Genomic DNA, 12827 nt, shown 5'->3' with positions numbered 1-12827 from the left:
CAATTCTAGACTACCCTCAAGTTTAAATTATTATGTGTATATAAATATGACAGAGTGCGGCTATTAATCTGCAGGTGATAACCGTACTTTTCTCACAGAATTGTTATAAAGATGAAATGAATTCATTCATAAAAAGCACTTAAACTTTTGCCTAACATATAAGCACTCAACCAACAAATACATTTTAATTTTGTTACGATTATTAATATTGTTGTTGTTATTAATGACATCAGGCAACTGACCAATAGTTGATACCTAATAAAATGAAAATAACAGTGATAAATTTAAAGTCCCCTGCCTGGCTGAAAATTCAGTCAAAGAGCTGAGAGCGGGAGATAAATGGCTTAGGAAAGGCAAAAACGTGAAGAAAAATGAAACAAAACAGGACAAAGACAAAACACAAGAAAAAAATGAATGTGATGTGCACATTCATGAAGGCTTGGACTGCACTGAGGTGAGCTTTTGGGACAACTGAAGTTAACTCCTTGACACCATATGCTGATCAAATCTGACAAGCGTTGCTTTAGTGCAGGTGTCGCATTTTAAGACATACATACAGACAAAGCTGACCAGAAGGAGAAATAAAATGGTTATACATAAAAATGGTTACACACACACACACACATATAAAAACTACACCATGGATGAAAATTAGAAACATTACCCTCAGTGAAACAAACCAGTTACAAAAGACCACATATTGCACAATTCCACTTAAACGAAATGTTCACAACACGGGAATCCATAGACATGGAAGGCAGAATATAATAATAATATAATAATGGCTGCCGGGGTGGGGTGAGGAGAGATGGGAGGTGGGGAGTGACTAATGAGCACAGGTTTCCTTGGGGGGTGAAAATGTTCTAAAATTGATCGTGGTGGTAGTTAACACAAATCTGAATATATTGAAAGCCATTAAATTGTACACTTTAAATATGTGAAATATATAGTACATGAATTATACTTCAATAAAACTATTATATTAAAAAGAGATAAAAGAAAGAAATGGCTAAAGAAACCTGTGAGTGGTTCATACTGAAAAGCAAAGTGGGGCCACAACTGTGAGCTGATTCAGCAACACCACAGACCAGAAGAACTTACAGCCAGACTTCTGTGTTAAAAAAATTATCAAAAATAAAATCACTACTACAGTTAAGTAATGAAGACGCCATTCCCAGAGGCTGATAATGTAAGTGGCCTTTTATCTCCTCACCCACCCCTGAGAACCAAAGGGAACCACACTGATAAATGTCTAAAACAAAAAATTTTCAGAACAGAAGTTCAAAATATTTCTAATTGGTCAAAACACAATAAATAAAAACTCAAATTTGTATATTATTATGCTGATACTCAGTTGAAAAGGTCATGGTTACACCAGAAAACTTCACTACATGGTCTCTTTCAGCAATTTCACTTCTACTATCATTAACAATATAATATGAGGTAGAGTCCAATATCCTGTTACAACATAAATAAAACCCTAGCAAAGGTGCTTGTCAAGACTGATTTAAATAAGGTGTTCTTGTAATTACTGGATTTCCATAAAAAGAAATCATATAGCATTATCAACTATTACTCTTTTCAACCAAAATCCTGAGACAAAAAAACCACCACCCTACAACCAATTAATGGGGACTAATCTAATGGAGAAAGAGTAAAAAGAGAAGAATTTAAGCAAAGGGTGTGAGTGTGGAATGAATTTCAGAAGAACCCTGACCATATACCGTAGGCAAAGCATCATAAAAGGGCCTCCTGGCAATGCCTTATTTGGGAGCTGGAACAGACTCAACATTCATTAAAGTCCGAAGCACTGCAAAGCTAATCCAGGGCCAGATGCTTTAGTGAAGTCCATTTACAAGGAACAAATAGAAGATCTCTGACAGAAATTCTACAGACTTAATTTTTTAGAATAAAAGAGAGGAAGATGAAAATGATTCTTAGAGTAGGCTTATCTGCATACTCTGCTATGCCAACTTTACAACAACAAGTTCTGGGTGATCAAGTGTGATTTGGACTTGGACCTGATTTACTTATTCCATCATTCAACAAATATTTAGTGCCTCTCTACCCTGTACCAGGCATCGGGCTAAAGCACAGAAAACAAAGATGATTAATACTCAATGGTTAACAAATAGTGATATTTATAGATCAGAGATAAAAACTAACGATTAAGCTATTGGAGGCCTTTCATCCTTTGTTGAAGGAGATGTGGGTGTGCATAAATACGTAAGCAAACACATACACACTCTCTTGAATATGTAAAAAGCTTAATCCAAACGTCTAACAGCCATCCATATTTCAGGGAATAAAACTGTCCAGGCAAAGGTGAAATCTTTGCTGCGTGATTATAAATTTTACTTATACATAGTGAAAATATGTATGTTTAGTGTTAGCAAGAGAAGGTAAACATAAGCATGCAAATAAGTTTCTGAGAAAGAAAAGTCAAAGAATTTGAACTTTATTTAGAAAATGGGAAAGATACTTGAGCTCAAATAATAAAATCCAGTATCAATTTAGGAAAAATAAGTCAGCATGATATTTTCCAGAAAACCCTAGTCTCAAACTAAAGGGCTCTGGGGCAGTTTCCAAGCATAAATATAAAGGTCTATTTTATAAAAGGCCAAATAAATGTACGCCTTTAAAGATGGCTGAATTAACTCCATTAGAATAATATGGGCCATTTATATGTTATATAGCAATTATGCTTAAAATTTACATATATGCTAAAAGTGTACAATAAGCCTAATTAAAATTTCATTTGGAGAAACATATACCTGGTACAGCACACACAGAAACATTTCTATGTTAAGATATTCCACAGACAGCACCATTGCTTTGTCATATTTTAATATGTTATTTAATATATATATAACATAAAGTTATGAATAAAACAATTTTGCATTCACAGGTATTCACAATTTAAAATAGTAAAATATAATAAAACCTATCTTTGCTGACGCACATTAAGGAGTATGCCTGTGGTTACTAAGAATACCCTCCTCTTGCAATAAGAGAGGCCAACACATTTATTATATCTTCTTCCTCTCTATCAGTATAAAACTGTTTTTTATGTAAGAAGTAAAAAGATAAGAAATACATTTTAACATGAATGAGCACACAAAGAACTGTTTACCTAACTAGTCTGCAAGTTCACTGTTGAATCAAAAGTATCATCATGTGGCCATGAAAGTAAGATATTTATATATTAACTACTTCTGTGATTCTCCAATGACAGCTCTGCTATTAAAACTGTATGTGGCTCAAGTTTTATACAACCTGAGAAACATGTGCACTATATTAAAATGGACTAAACACTCCAAACAAAAGGTAGAGCTTGCCAGACTGGATAAAAAAGCAAGAAACAACTGAAAAGCTTAAAGTACACAAGAGAGGTACTTTAAATAAAAGAAAAAATCAGGATTCAAAGTAAGAAGCTGTGGGCTTCCCTGGTGGCGCAGTGGTTGAGAATCTGCCTGCTAATGCAGGGGACATGGGTTCGAGCCCTGGTCTGGGAAGATTCCACATGCCGCGGAGCAACTGGGCCCGTGAGCCACAATTACTGAGCCTGCGCGTCTGGAGCCTGTGCTCCGCAACAAGAGAGGCCACGATAGTGAGAGGCCCACGCACCGCGATGAAGAGTGGCCCCCACTTGCTGCAACTAGAGGAAGCCCTCGCACAGAAACGAAGACCCAACACAGCCAAAAATAAATAAATTAATTAATAATAATTAAAAAAAAAAAACAAAGTAAGAAGCTGGAAGAAGATATACCACATGCAGACAACAGGCATAAGAAAGTCAGAGTAGCTGTATTAATTTTAGACAAAACTGAGTTCATGACAAAAGAGTACTACTAGACACAAAAAGGGTTACACCAAAAAGGTTAAAGGAGAAAGATAAATATTATAAACCTTCATGCACCTAATGATACAACTTCCATACATATGAAGCAAAAACTAACAGAACTAAAAGGAGAAATAAACAAATTCACAAGACTTTAATACATCTCTCTGAGTAACTGACAATACAACTAGATAGTAAGACAGAGAACATCTGAATGATAATATAAACCACCTCAAAGAAACTGACAATTATAAAACAGTACACCTAACAACTGCAGAACATAAGTTCATTACAAGTGTACATGGAACATTCACCAAGGTAAATCACATGCTGAGCCAAGAAACAAGTCTCAGATTTCAAAAGACTGAAATCTTACTGGGTACTCTTTGACCACAGCAGAACTAAATTAGAAATCAATAACATTCCAAAAGGAGGGGGGAGGGAGGGAAGGAGGTGGGGTGGGGAGAGAGGGGGTGGGGAGAGAGGGAGGGCAGAGAGAGAGGGGTGGCAGGGAGAGAGAGGGGGGCAGGGAGAGACAAATCCCAAGTCCCTGGTGATTAAACAATTTAATTCCAAACAATGCATGGGTAAAAGAAGAAATCACACATAAAATTTTTTTTTAAATTTTTTAACAAAATGGTAACAGAATGTTCCATTCTAATTACAAATTAGAATTTGTGATAAAATCAGTTATCTAAGATCCCATTTTAGGAAGCTAGGGGGAAAAGTAATCAAACTAACCCAAAATAAGTAGAAAAGAACTAATAAAAATAAGATTGGGAGATCAATGAACTAGAAAGCAGACAGAGAAAAATCAATGAAACCAAATGCTACCTATCTGAAAAGATCAATAATATTGATAACCTTCTATTTAGAATGATTAAGATGAAACAAATTAGCAATATTAAGAATGAAAAGTCAAAATTACAGATCCCTATAGACATAAAAAGATACTACAGAAATAATTCGTAATTTTTACCAACAAATTTGATATCCCAGATGAAATAAACAAAACATTTAGAGATCAATAGATTACTATTGACACATAACAAAATATAAAATCTGAATAGGCCTATGTCTATCTGTACTTTTGTAATCGAGAAGAACAAACCTGACTCCATATCAGACCTATACCTTTAGCTCTAACACTCGGGCTCTGTTACCTGTGCTGAGTCACGCTGGCTCTTCACCTTTGTAAAAGAATGTTGCCTACAGCTTGAAATATATATGATAGCCCATTCTCAAGGCTCTGACCTTTAAAGGTATAACATTTTCCCATTCATATAGAGGTAAAAAGTTGCAGAACAGAAAATGACAACTGTATTTTTGGAGGCTTATGAGAACATTGTGACCAGATCTATGTGGACAGCTGCAAGACCAAAGGATTCTGGCACCAGGAAGTCTGCAACAACCACCCACCCCCCTCCCTTTTGGTATAAAAGAAGCCTGAATTCTAACTCAGGTGAGGTGGTTCTTTGGGACACGAGTCCACATCTTCTTGGTCTGCCAGCTTCCGGAATAAAGTCACTATTCCTCTCTCGATTTATTGGCCTGTTGTGTGGTGAGCAGTACGAACCTGGTTTCAGTAACACTCGTTAAGTTTCCATTAAAAAAATTTAGTCCCAGACGGCTTCACTGTCAATTCTATCAAACATTTAACAAAGAAAAAAAATCAATCCTTTACAAACTCTTTAAGAGAAAAACAGAGTAGGAGGAAATGTTTCCCAACTAATTTCTGAAATCAGTATTACTCTGATATCAAAACCAGACAAAGGTACTACAAAGAAAGAAGACTACAGCTCACTATCCCTCATGAACACAAATGTAAAAGTTTTTAACAAAATAATAGCAAATTGAATCCAATAGTACAGAATGCCCAAGCAGAATTTAATCTAGGAATGCACAGTTGGTTTAACATTTGAAATGAATCAATATAATTCACCATACTAACAAAGTATATAACAACCATATGATCATTTCATTAGATACAAAAGGAAAAAAAAACAGCATCTGACGAAATTCAATGGCCATTCATGGTAAAAACCTCAACAAACTTAGAAATAAAAGGGAACATTCTCAGCTTGATTAAACAACAACAAAAATCCTACATTGTACTTAACACTGAAGGACTGAATGTTTTTTCCTTAAGATGAGAAAGAAAGCAAAGATGTCCATTCTCATCATTTCTATTCAGTACTGTACTGGAGGTTCAAGCAAGTGCAAGAAAGCACAGAAAAGAAATAAAACACATAAATCAGAAAGAGGTAAAGCTATCTTTATTTGCAGATGACATGACCGTGCACACAGAAAATCCTAAGGAACCAACCAGAAAGCTACTAGTGTTGACCGTGTATTCTTTGTATAAAATAATACAAGGTAAACTCATAAAAACTGATTGTATGTCTATCCTATCAATGAACATGTAGACAATGAAATTTAAAAATACTATTTTATTAACAATAGAATCTTCAAACAATAATTACTTAAGGGATAAATTTTACAAAATATGTACAAAACTTGTACAGTGAAAACTGCAAAGTCTTACTCAAAAAAATTAAAGAAACCTTTTTTAAAAAGGGAGAGATACTATATCATGTTCATGGATTTGAAGATTCAAATTGTTAAGATGTCAAGTCTTCCTAAATAGATCCACAGATTCAACGCAATCTCAATCAAAATTCCATCAAAGCCTTTTTTAAAATAGAAACTGACAAGCTGATTCTGAAATTTATATGGAAATGCAAATGACCTAAAAGAGCCAAAGCAACCTTGAAAACAAGTACAAAATAGAAAGACTTACACCACCTGAGTTCCTATAAAGCTATAGTATTCAAAATACTGAAGTACCGGTTAAAAAAAATAGATATAATATTAGATCAGTTAAACATAACAGAATATTAAAAAAAAAAACCCAAACATATACAATCAGTGCTTGCTCAATAAAGGCATCAAGGCAATTCAATGAGAAAAGACTATTTTCAACAAATGTGGCTCCAACAACTGGCATCTGTGTAGGAAAGAATGAACTTTCACCTCTACCTTGCATCACATGCAAAATTAATTTGAAATGAACAACAGGTCTAAATGTAAGAACTAAAACTTCAAGAAGAAAGCACAGAAACAATCTTTGTAATCATGGGATGATCAAAGAAACTTTCATAAAAGGAAAAAGATACATCAGACTCCAGCAAAATTAAGTATTTTACTCTTAGAAACACACCATTATAAAAAAAAAAAACTCATAGTATGGGAGAAAATATTTACAATACATGTATCAAAGCACTTGCATTTGCAATATAAATTCTTACAAATAAATCATACTAAAGGCCAAATAATTCAATTTTTTAAATTAGGCAAAAGATACTTCACAAAAGAAGATATACAAATGGGCTTTAAGACATGAAAAGACGCTCAACATCACCAACAGTCAGGAAATTTAAATGAAAACCTCAATGACATATCACTCCACATCCATTAGAATGACTAAAAATTTTAAAGACTGAAAACATCAAGTCTCGTGGGGGATGTTGAAGAACTGAAATTCTAACACACTACTGATGGGAACGTAAAATGGCACAGCCACTGTGGAAACCTGTTTGACAGTTTCTTAAAAAGCTACCTGCACATATACATTCCTGCAACTTCACTGCTAGGTATTTACTCAAGAGAAATGAAAATATATGTTCTACAGAAAGGCTTGCATAACAAGGTTCATAATGGCCAAAAGCTTGGAAAACAAAAAAATGTCCATCACCAGGTGAATGGATAAAATATTATGAATATCCATACACTGGAATACTACTCAGCAATAAAAAGGACTGCGCTATTGATAATGCAACAACATAAATCTATTGTAATATTACTATGCTGAAAGAATCCAGACCCCAAGTATTACATACAATGTTATTCTATTCATGCAACATTTTAGAAAATGCAACTAGTCTATAATGAGAGAAAACATATCAGTGGTTATCTGAGACTGGAAGCAGCAAAGGATTATAAAAGGGCATGAGGCAACTTTTGGAGATGCTGGAAATGATTTCTATCTTGAACACTGTAGTAGTTTCACTGGCACACACATCTACAAAAACTCATCAAATTGTATACTTTAAACCAGAGCAATTTATTATACAGAAATTACACCCCAGTTAAGTTTTTTTAAATACACACTAAAACTCTCATTTGCGAATAATGAAGAAAAAAGTCAAAACAAGTAATCCTGAAGACCTTATATTTTAAAACAGGTACATATAGTTGTCAAAAAGAATTAACAGTTTAAAAATGTTTTATTAGTGACTACAGTTTTAAACAAACTATTTATTTACATGCATTTTAATTCAAATAGTCCTACTGGGATATTAAACATACTCTAATGTAGCCGTACCGCAGATTCCGTATACTTTAAATTTCTACATTGTACTGGGAAATAGAATAAACCTGTGTCTATTTCCTAAGCTGATAAATGCCTAACCTTGTTTTGACTCTTTGCTACACTCTAAGAAACAACAAATACTTCTCACATGACAATGCATTTATCTTTTCATTACTTAACATAGCTCAAAACCTCCCTTACTCCAAGGAAGTCAAAATAAACATTAACTTCTCTCAAGATTTTTCCAATCACTCCACTTCTCATTAAAGAAAGTGCCTACAGTTTCTGTGAGCCAGTACAACAATGAAGTTTAAAAATTAAAACAGCCACTAAAAGTTTCTTTTCATCACAAAATGAGCATACAACTCAGCCTTTTGATGGCTAAATGCACTTATACTGCATAACCCAACACCTGAGCCATCTTGGGCTCACCTAGGCAGGAAGATTTTCAAATGATGAGAAAGTACCTTCTCAGAAACAAAAACTCATAAAACCAAAACCCTCTGGCAATGCTTAAGAAAACTTCAGAAGGAACTTGCTACAAAGGATCACAGGCAAAAATAACCCGAATTATTTCTGTACAGAAGTATGTTCTACAGAATCCTTAGAGGGGTTGGAATAAGACAGAGAATAAATTAGACAAATTCAGGAAAGTGCCAAAAACAGACATTTAATTAAATATGGCAACATCTTTGTTATTCAAAATTCAACTGATCAGCAGAGTCATGAAAGGAGAATTTTTTTCATAAAGCTTTTACACAAAAACCCAACAGAAAACAAACTCACATCGAAGAGTTACTTTAAATATACACACATTTTTTAGGGTATTTTGAATTCACAGACATACATCTGCCATAGCCACTGTTTGCAGTATCATCAATCTCTGTGTCTCAGTTTTCTCATCTGTAAAAATAATCTCAAAGGCCCCTTCTGGCTCTATCACTATATGTTCAGAATAAGGATTCCTTATAACAACAAAAATTCAAAGTATAAAATAGCTGAGAAAGTAAATGGGAATATGAAAAATCATTCACTTATTTAGAACATGGCAGCAAGATGAATCAACCTCCAACATATGAGGCTATTATAACATTATGTGATACTCAAGAAACACAACTAGACCAGGAATAAAAATCAACTATGTCGTTCAGATATCTACATGCTTCCCCGAAAGCAAGCAAGATCCCTAAATTGGGATCTGTTATCAACTTTTTGCATTGCTGGCATTCAAACAAGTCATGTGGTCTTTCTACGCCTCCAATTCTTATCTATTTAGAGATGGGAACAGATGATTTTGAAAGTCCCTTCCAACTACAGTGACCTCTCAAGAAAAAGACAAACAAAAAGGGCGCTCACATTACACTCAGTGAATCATCAGAAGAGCTGCTCAGCCTCATGCTCAATGTCCTGTGTAAGTACACATAACCCTGCAGACTAGTAACAGATCAGAAATCCATAAAAATTCATTATTACTTCAGATCTGATGATTTCACATTAGTGAACACCCAGAAGAAGAATTATTTCAAGGAACTTTAAGATACATTAATTTTCCTGTACAGCCCTGTAGGATATACTCCAAGGTCAAAAAGGAGTGTCCAAAAAAAAAAGTGAACAGGTTTCAGGAATCCTACTGTTTGTAGCCGCTCGAGTTTTGTTATTCTGAGCTGCTATGGAGTCAAAGGATTAAAGCAGATGAGTGTCCGTGCAGGACGTCACGCAACCAACTCAGCACCATTATGCTCGTGTGCTATGTTTTACTTTAGATTTTTTTAAGGATTGTTATTTTTTTTTAAACTTAATTTTGTTTTATAATCATGTGAAATGTTTACATGGTTCCAAAGCCAAATCTATAAAAACCAAATTTGTTCAAAGAAGTCAAGCTTTTTCTCTATTCCCTCCGTGCCCTTCCGAATACATTAAGGGGAAAAGCGTGGCCTCTGGATTCACATCTTGAGTGTATGACCTTGGATCGTGACTTAACTGCTCTCAACTTATTTCCTGTGTCCACATGGTGGTAATAACGGAGCCTCCTTCAGAGCGGTGTCGGGAGGATTCAGTAAGATCCCTGTGCCTAGTCCTCGGCTTGGTGAGATCTCAGTGAAGATTAACCACCAGCATGAGGCTCTCAGCAGAGGCTCGCCACGATCCTGAAGCACACACGCAGATCAGGAGGTGAATCTGCAGGTGCCGCGTCGCTGGCCAAGGTCATGGAGCCCTACCACCAGGACCACGAGTCAAATCTTTCAATCCCAGCGGCAGACCACAGTACTTACTCCTCAGATGCCAGGCCCCTTCATGCTCCATGATCATCGCATATTCCCTACGCCAGCACAGGGGAAAAACGAACTTTCTTCCCACCCGGCGCAACTTCAAAGGACTCACTGTGTTCAGCGCGTTGAGGGTGGTGTCATCCCGCGAGGCCGCGACGCAGCCGTCTTCCGTGGAGCCTCCGTCACACATCCCCGCAAAGGCCGCCATGCTCCTGCGGAGACGGGAAGGGAAGACGGCAGCACAGACATTTCAACCCTCCGCTTCCAGAGCGCATCTTCAGCCCAGACCAAATTCCACCACTACACGCATGAGTCCTCAGCCTTGCTGCTCTTCTTGTTTAAAAATAAAAAATTTAAGTTCCTCTGCAGTTCACCCTTCACTCACTGAGAAAAAGGAACGTTATTTTTATTCAGCTCCGTTTGTCATTTCTTCCCATGCCTTATCAGTGCTCAGATTTTAGTCTTGGGGGCATGAGTGATCTAAAGCTATCTGCCACAGCAGTCGGCTGGGTTACAATGTTTTGAAAGAAAAGTCTCCAGAAAATATCTAAAATTAAATCCGCTGAAACTTTACTTCATTCCTTTCATACTATACATCAACTATCTCTAAGCAAATTGAAAGAGGAAAAGAGGTGAAAAGAACTCTTAGTAGTCACCCCTCCCCTGAAGCCTCCATCCCTGCTGCAGCCTCCAAGCTGCACTGCTGACCACAGAACAGCCAGAGCTAATATTGCATCACCACCTGTTTCAGCGTTTCTGTTGCATGTTGTTGATACTACAGTGAGTGAGTCCCAGAAGCCCCTGCAGACAAAGGAAGGCTCTGCCTGCACTATGATGTGTCTGGGACAGACTTAAAACTTCTAATTTTGCAGTCTCGGCATTTTCAGGTTAGCAAGTACTCATACAGGTAAGCCCCCAAAACATAAAGTTTAGGTTAGGTACCACTGAACAGCCACAGAGTAAAGAAACCTGTAAAGGGATTTTAAGGTAAGCTGAATGAGCCAATTACTCAGCTGTATTAAGAGGTGTTGATAATTGCATGCATGGCTTAAGATGTTTTCCTTCTGAAGACTTCTAAAATCTAATGTGGGGCAAACACCAAGGAGAAAAAAGTGATTTTACCATGGTAAGCTATGTTTCTCTGGTAACAAGGATCAGGGCTCTGAATACAGAGAGTATAACAAAACATAAAGTCAGAATGCCCAAGATATAAATAGAATTTCAGGGGAAAGGAGAAAGTTTGTTGCCCACTAATCAATTCACAAAGCAGAATGGTGTGGATTCCTTTTACCTTGCTGCCCTCAAGTACATAAGGAGGTCACAGTCATTAACTCCTGGCATCCAGACCAGTTCCTCATGTTGGGTCACAGTGTCACCATCGGGAGAAGGGAATGGTTGCAAATCGGGAAGTTTGGCCTGTAAGACAGGGACGAAGAAGTCACAATCAAGGCACACTTAAAGAGGTGCCTGTGCAGGCAGGCCTTGGGGACAGATGCAGTAGCTTACTAAGCCTTTCTTTTGGCAGTGCTGAAATAACAGGAAAATCATGAGTCACTGAAGCTGGCCTAGCACACATTTCAGGATCATTTCACCACAGAAGATTTCACAATGGACTGCTCAATCTCTACTTAAGGAGAAGCAAACAGTGTCAAATTAAACCAGTGCCAGTACCGTCCTCAGAGGGAGAAAGAAATGGGCACGTGTGAATAAAAGAAATGATGAAACAAAACAATGTTTCAGGAAATAAGACCTGCTTGATAAAGAAGGGAGAACCACACACATTTCCAATATAATAATATGTTTACAAAGAGATATATACAAATAGTGGAACCTCACCTAAGGACAGGTGCTAAGAAAAGAACTGAACTACCCTACTGAACTAATGCTGCTTTCCAGAGAGTCAGTATCGATGAGTCAGGGTGAACATCCAAAAGAGCCATCACGGTAACATTAAAAACACAGCTGAAGGAACTTCCCTGGTGGTGCAGTGGTGAAGAATCCGCCTGCCAATGCAGGGGACACGGGTTCGGGCCCTGGTCCGGGAAGATCCTACATGCCGCGGAGCAACTAAGCCCGTGCGCCACAACTACTGAAGCCCGCGTGCCCTAGAGCCCGTGCTCTGCAACAAGAGAAGCCACTGCAGTGAGAAGCCCGCACACCGCTACGAAGAGTAGCCCCCGCTCGTGTAGTCCCCACAACTAGAGAAAGCCCACGCACAGCACGGAAGACCCAACACAGCCATAAATTAATTAACTAATTAATTTATTTATTTTAAAAACCATAGCTGAACTAAAATGATGGTGACGGAAATTAGATGAGCAGTGGTTTCAGGAGGAGAGGACTT

The 12827-nt window shown here is 37.0% G+C and overlaps 1 protein-coding gene across 8 annotated transcripts in view; it reads right to left on the bottom strand.

Annotated features, from left to right (window-relative positions):
* RERE (arginine-glutamic acid dipeptide repeats) overlaps positions 1 to 12827 on the bottom strand; it is a 419625-nt gene that overhangs the window by 109213 nt on the left and 297585 nt on the right. For all 8 annotated transcript variants that reach the window (XM_082460931.1, XM_082460929.1, XM_082460934.1 and 5 more), the window contains 2 exons: positions 11775 to 11899; positions 10596 to 10695 (listed from right to left, as the gene is read on the bottom strand). In XM_082460931.1, coding sequence (XP_082317057.1) covers positions 10596 to 10695; positions 11775 to 11899 — 225 coding nt within the window. The remainder of the gene's footprint in view (positions 1 to 10595; positions 10696 to 11774; positions 11900 to 12827) is intronic.

This window comes from Balaenoptera physalus (genome assembly GCF_965194825.1).
Source record: "Balaenoptera physalus genome assembly, chromosome: 1".
NCBI lineage: Eukaryota > Metazoa > Chordata > Mammalia > Artiodactyla > Balaenopteridae > Balaenoptera > Balaenoptera physalus.
The sequence above is the reverse complement of the archived record's forward strand: the minus strand, read 5'-3'. Positions and strand labels throughout refer to the sequence as shown.